Consider the following 22,707-nt stretch of genomic DNA (forward strand, 5'->3'; position numbering starts at 1 on the left):
GCTCACTGATAGGCACGCTTTGTGTCTTCAGTGTCTGGGGGCTGGGCACTGCCCGCAGGCCTGTAGTCTTTGTGCTCTTTTACAGAAGAGGACTCAGGCAGCGAGATTGGCTCAGTGGAACTTGTTGTTCTCGGGCTCTTCGTCGACAACAGCACCGGAGGCATCGAATGCATCGACGTCGACAGCATCGAAGTCTTCAACCTCGGCATCGACTGCATCAACGGCATCGAGGTTTCGACCCTCTGCATCGTTGGTACCGAGACATCGGAAGGCTGCGTCGGCATCGGTGGTACCGGGACCTCCGCTGTTGCTGATGTCGTCGGACGGTGGTGCTTTGACTGGAGTGCAGGTGAGGGCTGTCCATTCCCCTGCTGGTGGTGGTGAGCCTTTGGGTGGGTCTCCTCCTGCCCTGAGGGCTCCTGCAGTACAGCCCCCCGAGACCGACCTTCTTTGGCCTTGGCCCCGAGGAAGAGACGGTTGAATTCTACGTTCTCCTCATCGGTACCGGGAAGCTCTGGTGACATGCTTCGTTTGAAGAAATCAAAGAAGCATTGACACCGGTCTCCTTCCCACATTGGTACCGAGAGCTCTGGGTCGCCGAGGGAGTCGGCACCCAGTTGGCATCGGCACCAGGAGGATCGCTCACCCTCTGTTCAGGAGGTGTCGATGTGCTCCACCTTGGACAGCCCGGAACCGCCTCCATGCCCGGAACAGACTCTGACCTCGACGCCTGCATCGGCTTCCATGTCTTTCTCCACAGCCGCTCTGCACGAGAGTCTCCGGGCCGTTCTCCCAGAGATCCTGGGAGAGCTGTTGCGCCCTTCCCCTCCGGTACCGGGGGTGCCTGCGCCACCGGTACCGTGGAGTGAGGCGCCGGCTGGCCCTTTGCCCGGGGTGAGGTCTCCGGCATCGGTACCGCTTGCGGTACCGGCTGCCGCCGCCTCCCAGGAAGACTCCCCGACGACATCGGTGGAGGGAGCTTCACCGGTGCTGGCGAGGGAGTCTACCTCTCGACGCTCCCACCGTGGCCGTGTTTCCACGGAGTCGAGTTGGGCACGGCTTCAGACACAGGTTCATGAACTTGTATCTGATACCGATGGTGAGGCCTCGTGGGAGGAGGAGGAGGACATCAGATATTTCTCTGACGAGGAGTCTGATGGCCTTCCTTCTGATCCCACTCCCTCCCCTGAAAGGCAGCTTTCTCCTCCCGAGAGTCTGTCTTTCGCGGCCTTTGTCCGGGAGATGTCTACAGCCATCCCCTTCCCGGTGGTTGTGGAGGATGAGCCCAGGGCTGAGATGTTTGAGCTCTTGGACTATCCTTCTCCACCTAAGGAAGCGTCCACAGTACCCATGCATCATGTCCTAAAAAAGACATTGCTGGCGAACTGGACCAAGCCTCTAACCGTTGCGAGGCCCAATTGACCATGTTTGTTGTTTTGAGTGAGCCTGGGGGTTAGGGATACCCCATCAGTGAGAACAAGCAGCCTGCTTGTCCTCGGAGAAAGCGAATGCTACATACCTGTAGAAGGTATTCTCCTAGGATAGCAGGCTGATTGTTCTCACAAACCCGCCAGCCTCCCCTTTGGAGTTGTGTCTTCCCTTGTCTTTGTCTTGCTACATATGGGACTGAAGAACACGAGCCGGTTCGGGCGGGAAGATGGCCGTGCATGCGCGGTGCGCATGGGCGCGCAAGAGCTAGCAAAGGCCTTTGCTAGTGAAGTTTCCGATTGGAGGGGCTGCCGTGGACGTCACCCATCAGTGAGAACAATCAGCCTGCTGTCCTCGGAGAATACCTTCTACAGGTATGTAGCATTCGCTTTCTTGATACAAATCAAAATGTCCAGGAAAAGAATAATCTCTCTACTGTAGTCCATTTTAAATTTTATATTATCATCTTGTCCATTAATCCACTGAAGAAAACATTTAAGGTCTTCACTTCCTTTCCAAATGGCAAACACATCATCGATAAATCTTTTCCAGACTAACAACTGATTACTGCATGGGTGTGTGGTCTGAATCTTCTCTTCAAAATTAGCCATGTACAAATTTGCAATAGAGGGTACCAAAGTGCATCCCATGGCTGTTCCATCTTTATCTTTAAACACCATCTTTGCTTCAGTTTGTCAGCAAGTTCATTTCTCCTCTTGATGCAGCAAAGCAAAACGGGGGAATCCCCTGTTGAGGATTTTCTAACCTGTGTTTTAGCTTTGTCAATTTCATATTGGATCCGATGAGGAGTCTGAAGACCTACAGAGTCCATATAGATGAGTGGCTTGGTTTTTGTTTGTTGTTGTGCACAGTATTTCATATGTTCTTGCCTTAAGTGAATTTTTTGTTTTTCAAGTCATTTTTTGTTTGTTGATTTCAGTGAGCAGTGATGTCAGCATTTTTAAAGTAATTTGAGTTGGTTGTTTTGGGGTGATATTTTTTTCTCCTTAGGGAGTTGTTTTCTACCACCCTTTAAGGCATTTTTGAGCAATACGTAGCTCCCCCCGGGTTATTGAGGTTTTATTATTTAAAATTGGATTATATGCTGACATAATCTCTCCTTAAAGATAAATGCTAGGTTTACTAAGCTGCTAGCATGGCTGGCTGTGTGGTAGTGCCACTGTGTCGACAATGCCGCACAGAAGCTGCTAGCGCGGCTTAGTAAACAGACCCCAAAGTTTGGCAAAACTGATTTTTGAGTGCCATTTACTAAATGTAGTCCTAGCCCTCTAATTCTATAAAAGTTGCCAAAAAATGTGACCACAAATTTGGGTGTGTGCCCAATTTGCTGATGTAATTTAATTAAACAACAAACTAATTAGCACCAATATTTGGCTTTTTAACAAGCAATTATTGGCACCAATTACATTTAATTGAACTTTACAGGTGTAAATTTAGGCATGGGATCCGTGCCTAGAATTATCATGTGATTTGAAAAAGGGGGTGTGGAAACGGGAGGGTCATGGGTGGAATGGGAGCATTCCTAAAATTAATGCACATAGTTATAGAATAACAGGGATATGTGTCTAAAATAGGCATGTACCTTTGCACCACATTTCAGTTGGTGCAAATGGCTGTATCTAAATTTAGGCACGATTCCTGGGCGTAAGTGCTGTTCTATGAACCGTTCCATAAAGTGCAGCTTTATGGACTATTACTTTTTTCAGCGCTGATTCTTTTCAGCACCATATACAGAATCTAGCCTTAAGTGTGTAACCGCATCGCATAGGTATACACCCCCTTGAAGTTGCAAGCTTTGTGGGTTGGGCACTAAGCTTGTAGAATACTGCTTAATGTCCAACCAGCATTTACGCATGTGAATGTTACATTCATGCATGTAAGCACTAGTATTCTATAATCTTAATATGCAAATAGGGGGTGATTCTACATATGGCGTCTAAACAATCACCATGGAAATCAGTTCTGACTAAGCATATTCTATAAGTGGTGCCTAGATTTAGGCGTGGCATATAGAATATGCTTAGTTGATATCTCAGTGCCTAAAACTATGTGAATTCATTTACACCAATGAAAATGTGGCGTAAATTCCAGTGCATAGATTTATGCGTTCTGGGCTATATTCTATAACTATGTGCATAAACTTTTGGAACGCCCACGAAATGCCCATTTCCCTGCCCATAATCGTGCCCCTTTTTGCCTGTACACATCAGAAGTTTGGCGCACTTTGTTACAGAATACACTTAGCAAGTTGTGTGTGTGATTTCTAATAAGTGCCAATTAGTACTGTTATCAGCACTCATTAGCTTATTAAGCTTGTTAAGTAACGTGTGATGTTATAGATTCCACTTGGATTTTGGCGCAGATCTCTAGGTATGCTATATACAATCTGGGGGATAGTGCTTACATTTAGGCAGTGCATTTTTTTCTTGCTAAAAAGGTGCCGGTACTCAAATGCCTGACCACCCTTCAAGGGGTTGGGTTATCACTGAGGGACCCACCCCACAATAGCCAGGCCCCCTGCAACCAGTTACAGAATCTATGACCAGGCAGAATGGTGTGTAGAGCCTGAGCTCTTTCATTAAAACTTGGGGACCATGGGTCAAATTTAGCAGACATTGAAAAAGGTGCCAGTGCTCAGTACCCACAAGTACCCCCTCAAAAAAAGCCCTGCATTTAGGCACTAAGATTATGGAATTAGGGGGATAGTGTACTCTTTCTTTTGCAAAAAGTACCTGGTGTTGGTGATATTCAGTTTAAACTTCTTGTACTGACCTTTAAATGCATCCACTCTGCAGCCCCCCATTACCTCTCCGCTCTCATCTCTCCCTACATTCCTCCCTGTGAACTCCGCTCACTGGACAAGTCTCTCTTGTCATCCTCCTTCTCCTCCACTGCTAACTCCAGGCTTCACTCCTTTTCTCTCGCGGCACCTTACGCCTGGAATAGACTTTCTGCACTTATACGTCTAGCCCCATCACTACCTGTTTTCAAATCTATGCTGAAAACCCACCTTTTCACTGCTGCTTTTAGCTCTTAGCCACAATTGCCATCCCCTTGTCCCTTCCTCCCTTCTCACCCATTACTTCCCTCACCCGTAACTGTCTTGTCTGTATGTATTAATTAGATTGTAAGCTCTTTTGAGCAGGGACTGTCTCTTTGTATCAGGTGTTCAGCGCTGCGTGCGTCTGGGAGCGCTATACAAATGCTAATAATAATAATAATAATGAAAACAAACCAGAAAAAAACAACATGATTTTGGCTGCCCAATCCCTAATGTAAATATGATTTTTACAGGTGCAAATCATGTGTAAGTCTTCAATAATCACCTCCACAACATGGATACAATTGCATCAAGCTATAGGAATAAATTATCTCTATAACTTTATGAACTGTCTGCCCCACTGAATGTTTACCTCATCATTTTTCATAACCATTGTGGTCAAGCGTTCAAAACCGACCTCACACTAATACACAATTGCTTATCTTGCAAAGATATGTTCAGGTCACGGTTGATCATACTATGTTTTCATTTTGTATCAGTGAACACAGGAAGAGGGGAAGATCCTTGAAAAGCTGCACTCAATATTTAAGATAGCCTCAAGCAGAAAAAATGGAAAATAGCTAGTGTAATGCAAAATGAAAATTTCTTTTATATTCCTCATTTATCCAGAAGAATAACATGTTAAGAATATGGCTCATTCAGGATATGACCTTTCTCTTGCTTTATGATAATATAAGCCTTTGGTTCCTTAGCTCTCTGCTTGTTCTAAGCATGCATGGAATGAAACATTGTTCTGTTCACACCATATGTCAAAAGTCATGGTAACCTGGGAAAATATAATTTATTATTTCTTAGAAGAATATTTGTGATGGAAGAAGGAAGACTTGAGTGACATTTTATATGAAAATGTTATCGATGAGCTAACACAACCTAAGCCAAAAGCATGATTTAGCTGTATTTAGAGCACAGCACTGTGCAATTTATTTTAAAATTGCCAATAAAAACCTCCAGACTTTACACTATATAGCTGAAAATTATTTTAGTTCTGCATGAGTTATTTTTTCTCTTTGTTCACAGATACCTCAAATAAGCTATGCATCTACTGCTCCCGAACTGAGTGATAACAGCAGGTATGACTTTTTCTCTCGAGTGGTTCCACCTGACTCATATCAAGCCCAAGCCATGGTCGATATTGTGACAGCTCTCGGATGGAACTTTGTATCAACGCTGGCTTCTGAAGGAAACTATGGGGAAAGTGGCGTGGAAGCATTTACACAGATCTCCAGAGAAATTGGTAAGTTTACATTTAGCAGATTATGTATGCATAGTTGACAGACTGAAGTCTTAGTTTCACGAAACACAGTATAGTCCCTGCAGATTAATTAGACCTGCTGCAAATTCTTGACACAGACTATCTGCTAGTTATTCAATATATTCTTTTAGTATGCGTATATTGAATAGTTCACTGTTTCCTGAGTTTGTCAAGGTGACCTACTGGGCCTGATTCTATGTCTACAGTGAAAACATATAGCCGAAGAGGCTCTTTGGTACTTACTTCAGCAAAGAGGGTGGCTGAGAAAATTTTCTGTCTGAGGTGAGGGATTAGATGGTATCCCCCTGCCCACCCCCCCAAAAGGAAGGCCCTCCTCAGAATGTTGTTCCAGGGTAGGGAGCGTCCCTCACTCAGAAGACTGGTCAGGCAGTTGTCCCAAGAAAAAAGAATGCATCTTATATTCCCAGGCTATGTACTACAAAAAATAAAAACTTTGTAAATGCTGGACATAATCAGCAAAAATTGTTGCAGTTAAATTATGCAGCCTGGAACTCTAGCATAAACAATGATAATCCCTAACTCTGCATACTGGACCATCACAGTGTTAAATGTAATCATGTTAAAGGCAATTATATAGCTGGACGTGTACAGTTACGTATATGTGCCTTGGGCACTTAAGTGCACAGAAAAATGTCACTTATGTATGTTGGTGCACTATACACTGTTCTACAAGATCAGTGGTTCCCAAACCTGATCCTGGAGGCACCCCAGCCAGTCAGGTTTTCAGGATATCCACAGTGAATATTCATGAGATAGATTTGCATGCAGTGGAGGCAGTACATGCAAATCTCTCTCATGAATATTCATTGTGGATATCCTGAAAACCTGACTGGCTGGGGTGCCTTCAGGAAAGGGGGAGTAGGAGGAGTAAGCTCTTGAACAACACCAGTAGGCGACGTAGGTTAGGAACAATCTCTTTATTTAAATATACACTCGAGTCGAGTGTATATTTAAATAAAGAGATTGTTCCTAACCTACGTCGCCTACTGGTGTTACTCCCCCTTTCCTCAGATTCTACTTTTCGTAGGAATTTGTGTATCTCCACCCTCGTGGTGGTTTGGCTTGCTTGGGGTGCCTTCAGGACCAGGTGCTATAGCATGTAATTGCAAGGTTGCCATACATGGGAGTGGGGCATAGGAGAGGTGTGAGCATGTCTCCAGCATATGTGTACAACCTACAGAGTACCTAACTATAAGTTGTACCCACCCATTTAGGCCTGCCATTGACCTGGCATAAATTGTCACACATAAATTTATATGCACCATTTCAGGTTTATTCTAGCATTCTATAACGGCATCTTAGAGCACAGATGCCATTATAGAATTGGTATTCAGTGCACAATCTAACTGGAGGCACCCAGTTCTAAAATTGCTCCCATAATCTTCATAGACAGAAGCTTTGTTACACAACAATGGGTGCGGAGTGGAACTAGAGCATTTCCCCATAGAACTCATCATACAAAATAAATATCTGGTGTCATCTCGGTAACAGCCACACAAGTGTTATCCAGTACCAGGCATTTAAGAAACCCTACAAAAGTCACTTTTGGCCTATAGAACATTCAATAACAGCACCAACTTCCAAAACTTAACCAGGATCTACCTAGAGAAAGGGAACACATATTGCAGAAAACTCTAGAAAGTCAGTACACCTATTGGGAAAATTGAACAAGATACCTACTTTGACACTCATCTCTGGATTCTATATATATATAGCACCCAAATTTGTGTGCTGAGTGTTTGGTGCAGATCCAAGATGTGCATGCAAACAAATTGGTCAATGAACTGTTAGCAATCAATTAATTAACCTCAACAATCAGTTATTGAAGTTAATTGGCACTAATTTGGTTTTTTGCACACATCTGCCTATATTCTATTCTATAACACAAGGCGCCTAAATCCCATGGGGGTCTTTTTACTAAGCTGCAGTAAAAAGGGCCCTGTGTTAAGGCAAGATCTGTTTTTGCTGTGCGCTGAGGTCCTTTTTACTGTAGCAGGTAAAAAGGCTGAAAAAAGACATGGCCATACAGTGAGATTGCTCTTATTTTATGTCCATGCCATGCCAAGCCAGACTCTGCAAGCATTTCAACATCAGAGAGATAGAAAGATAGCAAAATACAAAGATAACAGATGCAAATTCCCCAAACTGATATATTCCAACCGCTAAATTGAAAATAAAATTATTTTGTCTACCTTTGATGTTTTCATTTTTCTAATCATGTTGGTCCCAGTCTTTGGTTCTGTTTTCCTCTTTCTGCCATCTTAACTCGATTTCCAGGGCCTCAGGTCCATTTGCTCTTTCTTTTCTCCCTGCCTGTCTTCTTCACTTCCTGCCTTACATCTGTCTTTGATCTATGCACAATGCCAATTAGAGTTTTTGCATGCTGTTCACTTTTGTGTTAGAGCGTAAGATGTTCTTCAGTTGGACATACCTTGGACTATGACTGAATTATAATTACAACTGACCCCTGAAGTAGGCATGTGCCGAAACACAGCCAGTGTTCAGTCTTTTAATAAAGATCGTATTTCACACCCATTCCTTAGGCCCACACACTTTCTTCTTCTGGTACTTAGACTTTGTTCCATCATTGAGCTCCTCTCCTTCTTTGGTGTTTTTCATTGCTTCATACCACACAGTGCATTTTCATAACTTGTTGCAAATTCTCTTAAAAAGGTTTAAACCTTCATGCCCACTTGGTTAGAAAGAAGGTCTATTGTTGCAATTTTGACAAAAGCAGCCATTATTTTTGTGATACATGAGGTATTTTTCTCACTATTCTTCAGCTGGAAAGAACTATATAAGTTGAGCTATTTTAATAAATTACAGCCATGTATTATAACTGTAAGTTTGTCCTGGTTTCTTACTCAAATATATTCTAAAAGCTGTTTCTGTCCTATTGTGTGTATTAAACTGTTTTGTTTGAATTGTAATCCATGGTCTGTTTCTTGATATGATAAATGATAGTAGAGCTTTGGGGCATGATGAAGTGTTGGGACAGGAGCAGATGTTCAGATGAAGAGCTAGTGCTTCAAAAGGAGATTGTGGCACTGAACCACATGGGAATACAGCTGAGACCATCATCATCAAACTGTTGCTGAAAACTTGTCAAAATAATACTGTTTAGAAATCAAAGCAGTTCTTGGATATTATAGAATAAGCCACCACTACCCTTGAGTCAATTGTCTGTGGAAATGTTCACTTTATGTGAGACTTCATTGTAACTGGTTAGTGTAAACAGAGGAATTGGAGGACTTAATTTTTGCCTGTTGTGTATTCATATTTGTAAGGAAATTGTGTGCAAATGAGCTAACGGTGAGCAGCTCATTTGCATGCAATTTCCTTCATGCATGCCCGTTCCTTTCTGGATCGGTAAGGGGAGGGGTTTTTCCATTCAGTTAGTGGGACCAGTGCACCACGAATGCTGGCTCCTCCCACGACGAAATGGCTTGGATTTGGTCGTTTCTGAGATGGGCGTCCTCACTTTCCATTATCGCTGAAAACCGGACTAAATTTCATGATTTGGGCGTCCCCGACCGTATTATTGAAACGAAAGATGGACGTTCATCTTTTTTCTATAATACGGTCGGGGATGCCCAAATCATGAAATTTAGGTTGACCTTAGAGATGGGTGCCCTTAGAGATGGGTGCCCCTGTTCATTATCCCCCTCCACATTATGTTATATTCAAGTTTCAAATATATATGTGTATTTTCTTGTACTTAAAGCTATGGGCACACATAGGTGAGACATGATATGAGAGTCTTTTGTAGCTATGTAAGTTGAGGAGGTGAAAGGGCGTAGGGAAAATGAAAAAAGATATGGTTTAGAAGAACCAGACTGGGTTGGAGGAAGGTGATGTCCAGATTAGTTTTTCCCTGCCCTGCAGAATATGACCTTTTATTTAAATAGTCCAATAAAATGTAATTTGAATAGTTTACTATTCTTTAATTTAGTGAAGTCATTTATCTTTTCTTTGATATGTGCTAATAGAGAGGAGGAATGTCTAGCCAGTTGAAATGTATAATACTGAAAGGTCAAAATACCATACTAATGAACTTTAATATGCCACTTGGAGGGGCATTTTCGAAAGGACATCCAAGTCAGAATAGGGACACCCAAGTCATAACATCCCAAATGAATGGCCACCTCGCATGCATTTTCATACTGGAGAAGGATGTCCGTGCACTGGTAACATCCAACATGAACATCTGTTTTACAAACTGAAACGTCCAAATTATGAATAGGGGAACATATATATGCACATATAAGCACCGCCATACTGGGAAAGACCAAGGGTCCATCAAGCCCAGCATCCTGTCTCCGACAGCGGCCAATCCAGGCTTCAAGAATCCGGCACTCCCCCCCCCCCCCCCCCAAATATATATATTTAGTAATGTTCAATGGATTTTTCCTTCAGGAATCTGTCCAAACCCCCCTTAAACTCTGTAATGCCAGCTGCTGTCACTACATTCTCTGGTAACGAGTTCCAGAGTCCAACTACACGCTGAGTAAAGAAAAACTTTCTCCTATTTGTTTTAAATCTACCATATTCTAGCTTCATCTTGTGTCCCCTGGTTCTATTATTTTTTGAAAGTGTAAACAAATGCTTCACATCTGTCCGTTCTGCACATCTGTATAACAACATTCTTAGAAAATAGCCACACAGACATCTATGCAGAGCAGAAGATCAGTCTAGTGATTCGTGCAGTCAATTGTAAGCCAAGGGACATAGGTTCAAATCCCACTTTAACTCTCTGTTTTTGTAATTGTGAACCCTCCATGAACAGAAAAATACCTGCTGTAACTGAGTGTACACCCCTTCAATAGCCTTCAGGCTTGCAGGTGTCTGATATATTTAGGTATAGTAGGTATCTTTCTGTTTCTGGAGGGCTCACAATTAAAAAAAAGTTGAAGTGGGATTTGAACCTGGGTCTTTTGGTTTCCAGTCCCCTATATTAGCCACTAGGATATGCCTCAGACCTATTGTCTGCTGTTCAGAATGCCTGTCATACCTGAAGCCGTCATAGAGCCTGGTATCCCTTTTCAGCTTCACTTTCAGGGGCAAGGGTGGGGAACAGCAACCACTGGTGGATTAAGAAGGTGTCATGCATTAATCCCTCCAGTGGACAGCTGCTCAATCAGAGCACCTTTCTGTGACCTGGATGTTCCTGAAATAGGTCTAAATAAAGGTATTCTCCTTTTCAAACATGAACTTTTTGTCCCCTTTAGTAATCACTGTTTAGATTTCAGGCTCTTTCTAGTTCCACCCAAAACACTCCCAGAACATGCCCCTTGCTATATGGCCATACTTCTGTTTTGGACGTCCCTACTCTGCCTTTGCAAAATCTGGATTTGGAAATTTCAAGCACATGGACATCCTTTTAGCTTTTTGAAACGTCCATACGCTTCAAAAGTGAGCACCAAGGTATCTTTTTTTTTTTCTCATATCCATGACAGAGTGTAACAGGTACATAAAACAAATAGTCTCTTATTACTAGTCTAATGAGAAAATGGAATATATTTTATACTTAGTAGGCATGTGTAACCAGAACAATATAATTTGTATTTTTGCTTGATTTTATTTCATCATGTTTTGATTTATTTTGTTAAGTGTTTGAGTAAGCATTTTAGAACAACACTTCCTCCTATCACTTACGTATCTTGTCCCTCAGTTTTACCGTACTGACTATCTTTTCTTCCATTTGTATCTTTGTTTTCCTAACAGCTTTTCCAGCTTCTCTTAGCAAGGTGTTTTTTGCTTGTCTAAAGAAATATTTAACACTTAATATTTCTTTAGAATAGTGGTTGTGGATGTGTGGAACAATGACCAAGTGGAGGTGGTGGAAAGTATATATATTCAAGAGTGCTTGGGACAAGCACATAAGATCTCTGAAGGGAAGGAAGTGATTGCAAAGTTTAGTAGTTAGGGTAGAAGAACAGAGTGGATAGAATGCATGGTTTATATCTGTTGATCCAATAAGTCATAATCCAGTGATCCATACAACCTCTAAAGAGTGAGTGAAATGACCTCATAAGTGTCATGATGTGATCATATGTTTTTAATCATGGCGAATTACACACCAGACTCGTCACTGATCTCACACCGCCTCTCTTCCTGTTAAACTATAAACTAGTTTGCAAAAATGTGTGTGTGTATATATATATATATATATATGCAGTGCACTCCATTTAAGTGCACGTCAGATAAGCGCATGGTCTGTTTAACTGCATGCCGTACTTCGGTCCCGTTTTTGGCACCATCAATTTCTATGGGGACAAACTTTGGTTTAGCACACCACTGATAAGTGCAAGATTCGCTTATATGCATGGTTCAAGACCGCTCCTCTGCAGGAAAGACTCCGCATAAGCGCGCGCATGGAATATGGAAACCGATTGGTGCGTGACAACCAATGAGATTTCAAATTTACTGCCTCTTTAACTGCCACAGGCAGGAATAGAAGTTCTCAAAAAATTAGAAAACAAACAAAGTCAAGCATCTATTGCTAAAGAATATGGTATCAATTTCAGTCAAATTTCACATGTCTTGAAGCAGAAAGACCAGCTTCTGGAAGACTGGCAAAACAATACAAATCCACAATGGAAACAAAAACGGGCGGGAAAAGCTGAGGAGGTAGAAGATGCTATTCTTCGGTGGTTTTCTCAAGTCTGGAGCAGACAGTTTCCTGTCAGTGGTCCACAGCTTATGGAGAAAGCTAACCAGCTAGCTGAAAGTCTTAGACTAACTGAATTCAAAGCCACTGTTGGATGGTTGGAAAGATGGAAGGAGAGGAACAGCATAAAATTCAAGAAACAGCATGGTGAGAAACAAGACGCTGATGACTTTGGTGCTGAAAATTGGGTTGTTTCAGTTCTTCCTACCATCTTGAACGAGTTTGCACCTCGTGACATTTTCAATACTGACGAAAATGTTCTGTACTGGCGAGCGATTCCTGATGGAACACTTGCATTCAAACATGCCGAAACTACTGGAGGTAAAACATCGAAGGACCGACTGACAATCCTCCTTTGCTGCAATATGGATGGGAGTGAGAAGTTGGAACCCCTCATCATTGGGAAAAGCAAACAGCCCCATTGCTTCAAGAAAGTTAAGCGACTTCCTGTGTCATACGAGGCTAACACAAATTCATGGATGACTGGGGAAATTTGGAAGCAGTGGCTAAAGAAGTTAGACACTAGAATGCGGGCACAAAAGCGTCAGATTTTGCTGCTTTGTGATAATTGTGCTGCACAAAGGGATGATGTCAGGCTGTCTAACGTCAAGGTGGTCTTCCTTTCACCAAACACTACCTCTCTGATCCAACCTATGGATCAGGGCATAATAGCCAATTTCAAACAACATTATCGGGCTCTTGTGCTACGTCATCTGATGAGCGTTATGGATGACCAGACTGGCAAGGATAAATGTGCTGTTGAACTGGCTCATAATCTATCACTGTTGGATTCCCTACATATGCAGAAAGAAGCCTGGAATCATGTTACACAGGCAACCATTGTGAACTGCTACAAGCGGGCAAGCTTTGTTAAGGATGTGGAGAGGAACGAAACAGATGCAGCTGTTGCAATCGCGTCAGATGAAGAAGTTATTGACATCCCAGCCAGTGTTACTGAAGAGGAGTTCCATCGCTACGTAGCTGTTGATTACGATCTACAAACAGCTGAAGACAGCACTGATGTCGAGATATGCGCCTACACGCAGGCAACAACGGCTGATGATGGAACAGATGAAGAAATGAGCAGCGAGGCACATGCTGACGAAATTCAACAACCTCCTCCTGTCACTTTTGCAAGAGTGCTGGAGAGTCTCAACACCGTGCGGGTCTATCTGGAGGCCACTGGATGTCAGTGCTATGACAGTTTTTACCGTCTGGCAGACGTAGTCTATGGAACTCACAGACCCAAGAATGTACAGAGGACTGTAACTGATTACTTCAAGTAAAGCCTAATGTCAGTTAACTGAGACTGTATACTGTACGTATAATAATAAACAGTACTGTACATATGTTTATCAGATGTCAAGCTTCTTTGGGTCACAATGGTTAAGTGCACACTCTGGTTAACTGCATGCATTTCTTTGGTCCCAGACCCTTGCACTTAAGCGGATTGCACTGTATATATATATATATATATATATATATACCAAAATTTAAAATCTTATCAATTGAAAGCTTTTTACTCATCTGAACTGTTGGCATTTTACTGTGGTGTTTAGGGGAATTTAAATCCGACATGGCACATGTTTCGCTAAATGCTTCCATATGGACATCCCCTAAATAGAAAAGAATAAATTTAGTGGAGTGTTCCAAACTAACAATTACTATAAATCTACAGAGTGAAAGCAGCAATTACCTTCTGCTAGCTCTTGCTTACCTTGCCGACAGAAGAATAATGTGGCCAAAATATCTACGGCGTCTTCCCGCAATAATTTATACTTACAGCTGTGAGGTGGGGAGCACAGCCATGGATTGGTGCTCAGATATTTATTTATAGTCGACTGTATCGTGGTAAATACAATGCCTGATAGCGTGCCTGCTCCTCTGAGGTAACCCCTTGTTACTGTTTCCACCCTTTCTCCAACATCACCCTTTCCTCTTCTGCCACTGACCCCTCCTTCAACATTTCCCCCCCCCCCAAGATGGATAATTTTGCCACAAATTGTGCTATTTTAACACAGGCCCCCTTTTTATTTGCCGTGATTACAAACATCTGATCACAGCGTGACACTTCTGAGGTTATTTCATCTACTCTTTTGAGCTTCTATTGGATCACTGGATTATGACTTATCAATTGATAGTCCAGAAGATGAAAAACAGCACTTAAACTGCCATATTTTTGGTATATATCTGTGTCATTTTTCTGTGGGGGGTCAATATTCAAAGCAATTTAAGTGGGCAGGAGAGGCTGATGTCTGCTTAAATTGCACTCAGCAGGACAGCTGCCAGTATTCAGCAGCATTTAATTGGGTGCTACAGAATATCACTACTAGCTGGCCTTAAATCCGGGCAGGAGTGGGGTGTTATGGGAGCAGAGTCTGGATTGGGGGCGGGGGATTATGAGGAGGGTCAGAGGGCATGACTAGGGGAGCGGGCGGTGAGTCGGGGGGTTGGGGATCTGGTTTGGAGAGGGCTGGGTCTTGTGTCGGGGCTTGTTGGTGCTGAGGGTGGGGGGCTGTGTAAGGGAATAGGGAGCACGGCCATGGATTCATGCACAGATATTTATTTATAGTCTAGGCTGCATCATGCTAGATAACAGTGCCTGATAGCGTGCCTGCTCCTCTGCAGTAGCCTTCTTGCTTGTATGGTAAATGCAGGGTAGATGGTCGCTGCGCTCCCTGCATATACCTCATAGCCTTTCCATGTGGCAAGTGCAAAACTTATCGTCCCTAAGGTAGGAACAGAATCCCACAAAAAAGTTACAGGATGACGCATAAAGAGGAAGATAAGCAAAAATACCTAGCTAAGAGAAGCTGGAAAAGCTGTTAGGAAAACAAAGATACAAATGGAAGAAAAGACAGCCAGTACGGTAAAACTGGGGGACAAAATATTTTATAGATATGTAAGTGATAGGAAGAGGTGCTAAAGTGGTATATAGTGAGGCTCAAGGGTGAAGGGGATGAATATGTAGAAACCGATAAGGATAAAGCTGAACTGCTTAACAATTATTTCTGTTCTGTTCTGTGTTCACGGATGAAAGGCTGGGGGTAGGACCACACAAAACAAATGATAATGGGAATGGATGTTTAGTAGACCAGGATCGATTCTCAGAAGACTGTATTCATGAGGAGCTATCTAAACTAAAAATAGACAAAGCGATGTGGCCTGATGGGATACATGCAAGGGTGCTCAAAGAACTCAGGGAAGTTTTGGTAACTCCATTGTCTGACCTCTTCAATGCTTCCTTAGAGCCTGGAGTGGTCCCAGAGGACTGGAGAAGGGTGGATGTGGTCCCTCTGCACAAGAGTGGAAGTAAGGAGGAGGTTGGGAATTATAGACCTGTTAGTCTGACCTTGGTAGTAAGTAATGGAAATGCTTCTAAAGGATCGTGAGGTTTCTAGAATTGAATGGACTTCAGGTTCCCAGGCAGCATGGTTTCAAATGAAGGAAAACTCTGGAATGAGAGGACATAGGATGAAGTTATGAGGTTATAGGTTCAGGAGTAATCTAAGGAAATACTTTCTTTTTTCAAGATTTTATTTAGTCAAGGGTAAGACAATACAATATCACACAATATTAATATACCAATCTGAGATATCATAAACATGAAACCCTAACAGCTCAACAAAACAAAATTTCCCATCCTCAAACATAGCATACAATACCCATTAAACCAGGATAAGGAAATACTTTTTCACGGAAATGGTGGTGGATGATTGGAGTATCCTCTTGGTGGAGACGAGGATTGTGTCTGAATTTAAGAAAATGTGGGACAGGCATGTGGGATCTCGCTGGGAAAGGAGGAAAAAAATGAGACCGGTGCTAAAATAGCATATGTGAGTGGCAAAATATGTCTTATTAGTAGCCCACATTGATAACTTCATCCCTTAGGGTCTCTTTTACAAACGTGTGCTACCGATTCCCCATGTGGCAAATGAGAGGAAGCCCATTTAATTCCTACATGGGCTTCCTCTCATTTGCTGCGCTGGAATTGGTAGCACGGCTTTGTAAAAGAAGCCCTTAGTGAATTGAAAGAGGAGTGTAGGATACTTCTTTTATGTCTTGTAAGGGTAGCATTATTTGACTCGGAAGGGGAAGGTTTGGGGGGGGGGGTATATTTACTGTTAAAAATTGTATTATGTTTGGTATAATGTGTTGTAAGTTGTTAATATGTTTCTACAACTAATAATAATAATAATAATAATAATAATAGTACAAGCACATCCCTAACATTTAAACCATTCTTGAGTAAAGTTAGAATGAACATCACAAGTTGTACACATTTCCTCCACCAATTACCTAAAAAGTAAAGTGAAGCAAACACGGAGAAAGAAGCAACTGGTGTATAAAATACCACACTTTTGCCACATCCCTCATGGAAACGGTGGCTTTACAGAACAGTAAGCACTTCATTGTAGAGCCTACCTGTGTAATCTTTAACATCTCTAATAAACTAGCTCTAAAAACAAACATCCACTCACCTTAATTAAATTTAATTTCTTTTTTTGGGATTCAATATTTTTCAAGCAGAAGCTTGGGCAGAGCAGATTACAGCATATAAAATAAAACCTAAACTTTTTATTCCCTCTAAAAGCATGCCATTAACAAAAACAATTAATTCTAATTCCTTACTGCCGCACCTTCAACAATTGCCCTCTTGCCGTTTGGTTCCCATATAAAATTAATTCAAGCTAAAACAAAGTCATTTTCCAGCACTGTTTTAACAAGCTGTGGCTGAAAGGAAACATTAACATTTATTTCTCAGCTATACTTTGATTGTATAGCTGAACTCCATTGATAACACTATATTTCAAGTTACAACTTGTGTTCATTAACATGTACACAGTATAGCTGCTAACAAAAGCTTCTATTCTATGTTTCACAATAATCCAAAAGAATTTTCTAATAGCTGTGACATTAATGACATTGTGCAATAAAAAACACTGTGAGTAGTCTCTCTGACGTTTACTTAAAAGCTCAATTTTAATTCCTAGCCTTCTTAGTTCTCCAGTAATTGGTATAATTTTCTGTGCTTTAACAGCATATTTTTTTCATTAAATTTGCTTTAAACTTTTGTACTTAAGCCATCTAAATGAACTCATAGGACATTATAATTAAATGGTTTATCACGTCCTATGAATATGTCTAAATTATTGAGTGTCTAATTTGGGAAATAATGTTTATGGATTTTGCTAACAGCTTTTCATTGATAGCTCATAGTGAGTTTTAGTCAAGTACAGTAGGTATTTTCTTAGCCTGAGAGGGTTTAGAATCTAAGAGCCCTGTTTACTAAGGTGTGCTGGCATTTTTAGCACGCTATAATGCTAGAGACGCCCATATAGGTGTCTCTAGCGTTATAGCAAGCGCTAAAAACGCTAGCGAGCCTACAGGAGGCTGTTTAGTAAACAAGGCCCTAAGAGGCCTATTTATTAAACTGTGGTACAACAGCATATTTGCACATTATTGTACTAACACACAGTTCATTAACCCATAGTACCTCAGTATAGCAGGTTAGGGAATCCTGCAGTAATTTGGCTTGCTTTCCTGTGGCTGGGATCATCACATATTTTCTGGCCACAGCACAGTAGCAGGCCCTAAATCAGCCTGTTACATTTTAGAGAGGCATGTGATACAAAGAAAGGACCTAACACCCACTTTCCTAGTATATGAAATTCCTTATAGCCTAGTATGAAATACATATTCCCTGCAACCCCCTCCCCAACACATCTCCACCTGGTGCCAAAATATTGGTAAAACAAATTGATCTCCATGGCCCAAAGTATTTTTTCAGAAAACTCACAGTCCCCTCTGGCACCCATCTCCGAGGCTCTGTTCCCATGATCTAGTTGTGGCAAAAGTAAACCCTGGTCACTCCTGCCCCTGTGGCTCTACTTTCAGAAATATCACCTGAGTCCTCAGCGGTAGTATTGTGATACTACGACAAGGCTCAACCCCTAGCAACAGTAGTAGGAACCTACAGGAGGGGCTGTTTGTTCTGATTTATAACATACTGTACATAGTACTTGCTGCTCTTACATGTGTAGGTGGTGGATTTTAAATCCATGGGGGTAAATATTCGGCCATCCGTGGTTTGTGTTTTTTTGGCTGCCATTGGCATTATCTCCGGATATTCTTGCCGGGCCATGTGCGGGCATGGACTACCAGATCTAATAGGTCCATGTTTGATAACTTTGAAATTTTCCAGGGATGTGGACAAATTAAAATTAACAGATTACACATCCAACAATCAGACCCTCTAACAGAGAACCTGTATATTTTTGGTATGCCACTTATAGCATTGATTAAAGTGGGTGGCATCCTTGGTTTTTCATCCTCTATTGTCACTATCAAGAGGGGTACCTGATTAATTTAAAGCCAGAAATTATTGTTATACTTACATTCCCAGTAATACTGACACTGATAGGTTCCATTATAAAGGCATTACAAGACCTTTCTGCCTGAGTCTACAAAATTAACTACTAAATCAGGTGTTGATACTGTTATCTGGTGCATTATTCCCTATGTTCAGAGGTTTGTTTTAAGCCTCCTTGTTACTACTCTCAGTACAAGACAAACTACATTTCCACCATAAATGTAGGACCACTGCTATTTATTTTACTTATTTACTCTTATTGCCTGTAACGCAAGGACACCTCTTTTAGGAAGATATTTATTCTGCTTATGCTGTTTAATTGAACTATCATATGTTTCTTTCTAGTTTGTTATATTTTGCTAATTTGTATAGACAGGTTTAGATTGTTTTCCTTCCATTTTTTAACTGTTGTACCTTTCATCACTATACCTCAAATAGTAACTAAGCAGACTGTTTTCTACTGTTGATGATTTCTTACTCATCAAGTGAAAGTGAAGCAGATCAATTCATTTATTTAACACATATTTGCTTCATATTCTGTATAAAGGAACAAGAAGATGATGTTCCTATGTATGTTCCAAAAACACTATAACTCAACAGTGCCTTCATGTATGATCTAGATCCATTACACCTAGCAGTAAGATAATTACAAAACTATTATCCTGCCCATAATTATAAGACTACTGCAGGTTAAGCAGCAGGCCCTTCATATTTAATGTAGGCCTATAACACCCATAGCTTACTTGTAATTATAATGCTCATGTTTGCAGTAGTTATTCATTATTTGGCCAATATTAATCCTTTTTAAATGCTAAAATGAAATATTTGTTCCCTATTAACACCAGTTTTAGCTATATTTACACATTCAAAGTTTGACTAATGATAAACTTTGATTGAAAGTTTTCTTTCCCCCGCCTTCCAACATCAGCTTTGTAATCATGATATATTAATCAATCACAATCATATGCACTTGACCTTATTGATTCCATTGTATGGTACCTAGACTTAATTGACTTCACATGTTTCCAAGTCTAGCTCCGCCCTAGAGGGGTGGGTGTAAGAAAGTTGGGCCCCTTGGGTTGGTTATGATAAAAGGGGAAACCTAATGCTGCATTTCATCCAGCATATAATTATGTATCCACATACTGACTCTTGCTATGGCCTTGTCCCTTATTGTGCCAGAGCACCCCTGTCACCTCAATCCTATACATTCCCCCCCACAGAACTCTATGAGCCCTCTGGAAAGGACGGCCACACCCACTAGTAGTCATGTGTGCCAGCCCTTTCTGAGGGGCCTGGCAAGAGGGGAAATGTATATATGGCTGCCCTTGCTCTCAGTAAAATACAGGTCAATGGCTCAGGCTAAAGAGCTAGGCCTCTGCAAGCAAATGGCTCATAATAAGAGCTAGGCTTCTTAAAATCAGAATAATCTCTGATACAAAAGAGAGCTAGCTTGTAAAAATCAGAGGTCACCTTTGACACAGTTACATTTCACTGTGGCAAGTGCTGAACTAGCAAGGGTGGGGGCAATCTACTCTATAAACAATCCTGAGATTGGCACCTGCAAGACGTCATAAGCAAGAGTTGCTATGGTTACGTAGAGATAGTGCTGGGTCAGCTGCACCCCGGGTGAGAATATCCAAAGGGGGGGCTACAGGAAGGTTTGGGAACATGTGAAGTCATTCTGATCAACTGATAAGGACTAGGAGCCCAGTTGAGACAGCTGGGGTCCATTGAAATGAATAGGGCCAAAATTGTATATAAGCAGCAGTTTGAGGAGTATTAGTTCAGACGAGACGAGACGAGACGAGATGAGAAGAAGAAGGAGATGAGAGGAGAAGACGAACAGAGAAGGGAGACTCCAGAAGGCTAGAGAGAGAGGACGTGCCATGATATGCGGTTCCATTATGTGAATGCTTAACCTACCTGTATTACCATTGGTAAGATTGTAATAAACTATCTTATTATATCTACTACATACTGGGTTCCTTTCTAATTATAAGAGTCCATACTGGCTGATGGTGTAAGCCTGTCATGAGCAGATTCAAAGTTGGGAAAGCTAGATATTTGGAGGGCATATGTAACTTTGCCCAGAGAGAGATGAGACGGGCCACTGCTTCCGCTGCTTGATTAGCAAAGGCAGATTCGGAGAAAATAAACAGTATATGCAGCCGGCTCACCTTTATCATCCTCATTTTAATATTTCCATATCTCTTGTTTGTCCTGTTTGTCTGTCCTAATTAGATTGCAAGCTCTGTCAAGCAGGGACTGTCTCTTCATGTTCAAGTGTACAGCACTGCGTGCATCTAGTAGCGCTTTAGAAATGATAAGTAGCAGTAGTAGTAGTATCCACATAAACGCCTTCAAAGAAATGAAGCAAATTGGTGAGGCTAGACTTCCCTTGGCTGAACCCATGCTGACTCTGTCCAATTAAACCATGTTTGTCTATGTGCTCCGTAATTTTATTCTTTATAATAGTTTCCACTATTTTCACCAGCACTGAAGGTAGGCTTACCAGTCTATAATTTCCTGGATCACCCCTGAAACCCTTAAAAAAAAATTGGCGTAACATTGACCACCCTCCAATGTTCAGTTACTACGGACAATTTTAATGACAGATTACAGATCACTAACAACAGAGCAGAAATTTAATGTTTCAGTTCTTGCAGTACCCTGGGGTGTATGCCATCCAGTCAAGGTGATTTATCACTCTTTAACTTACCAATTTGGCTCAGTACGTCTTCCAGGTTCACCGAGATTTCTTTCAGTTCCTCTGCATCATTACCCTTGAAATCCATTTCCGGTACATGAATATTCATTGTAGGTAATTTGAAAATCTGACTGACTGTGTGTGTTCTAAGGATAGGGTTGAGAACCTGTGGTCTAAAGTATGAATGAGTTCTTTCTTCTTCGTTTCTGATTTTATTGTTGTAAACCTCATTGACCTATCGTTACTAAAGGCAGTATGTCAAGTTTTAAAATGCACATAAACATGTTGGAGACATGACCACATCTCTCCCATACTTTTCCCTGTGTATGACCTCCTTGAAGTTATGTGCTATGGGACTTATGCACTATTTTATAGGATAGAACATAGTACACATAAGTGTAAGGCAAATGTAACTGCGCGCACACAATTATATGATTGTCCTTCATGAATGTGAGTTCTCTAGTCATACCCAAAAGTAACTTGCATTGAATTAAAAAATAAGAGCTAAATAAAAATAATTTTTTGCAGTTATCACATGGAACTCTCCAAAATTAACATGCGATTACCACAAAACCTCTGAATGAAATGTTGTAGGTATTCCCAGGATTTTTGGGAGGACTGCCAGTTAGTTAACAGAGAAAAATAGCTACCATATGTTAACTGCATGAGAGAGAATGCAGAATATATTTAGCTGTACCTCTTAATGTAGTGTAAACAACTCTACCTTTTTTCGCCATGTTAACCGTTAACACACAGTGACTACCTCCGATTTGGGGGGTATTGTACTAAGGTGCGCTAGCATTTTTAGTGCACGCTAAAAATAGGCGTGCGCTAAATGCTAGAGACACCAGTGTAAGTCTAAGGCACAGTACCTGCCCATTCCCAGCCTATTCCCTGCTAATAGTTAACATGCTGCTCTGCCTTCATTGTCCCATTGTAACTCTTACCACATAGTAATTCCCACGTTAAACAGCTAATGGAGCTTAGTAAATAGGCCCTTTAACTTGGTTCTTCACTGAAATGAATCAAAGGTTCGTGTTTAATGGTCCTGGCTCTTAGTGGAAAGATTTGTTATCTGAGATCCATTAAGGTTCAGTGTATTCAACCCTTATAAAAATGAACTAGTATGCAGTACAGAGAATTGTGGGGTTTGCATATCACACACATAAAA

At 41.5% G+C, this 22,707-nt stretch overlaps 1 protein-coding gene across 1 annotated transcript in view; it reads left to right on the forward strand.

The window, feature by feature from the left end:
- GRM8 (glutamate metabotropic receptor 8) overlaps positions 1-22,707 on the forward strand; it is a 731,609-nt gene that overhangs the window by 199,371 nt on the left and 509,531 nt on the right. Inside the window, exon 2 of the mRNA XM_030216821.1 lies at positions 5,528-5,744. Within this exon, the coding sequence (XP_030072681.1) occupies positions 5,528-5,744 (217 nt within the window). The remainder of the gene's footprint in view (positions 1-5,527; positions 5,745-22,707) is intronic.

Source organism: Microcaecilia unicolor, chromosome 10, assembly GCF_901765095.1.
Source record: "Microcaecilia unicolor chromosome 10, aMicUni1.1, whole genome shotgun sequence".
Lineage (NCBI taxonomy): Eukaryota > Metazoa > Chordata > Amphibia > Gymnophiona > Siphonopidae > Microcaecilia > Microcaecilia unicolor.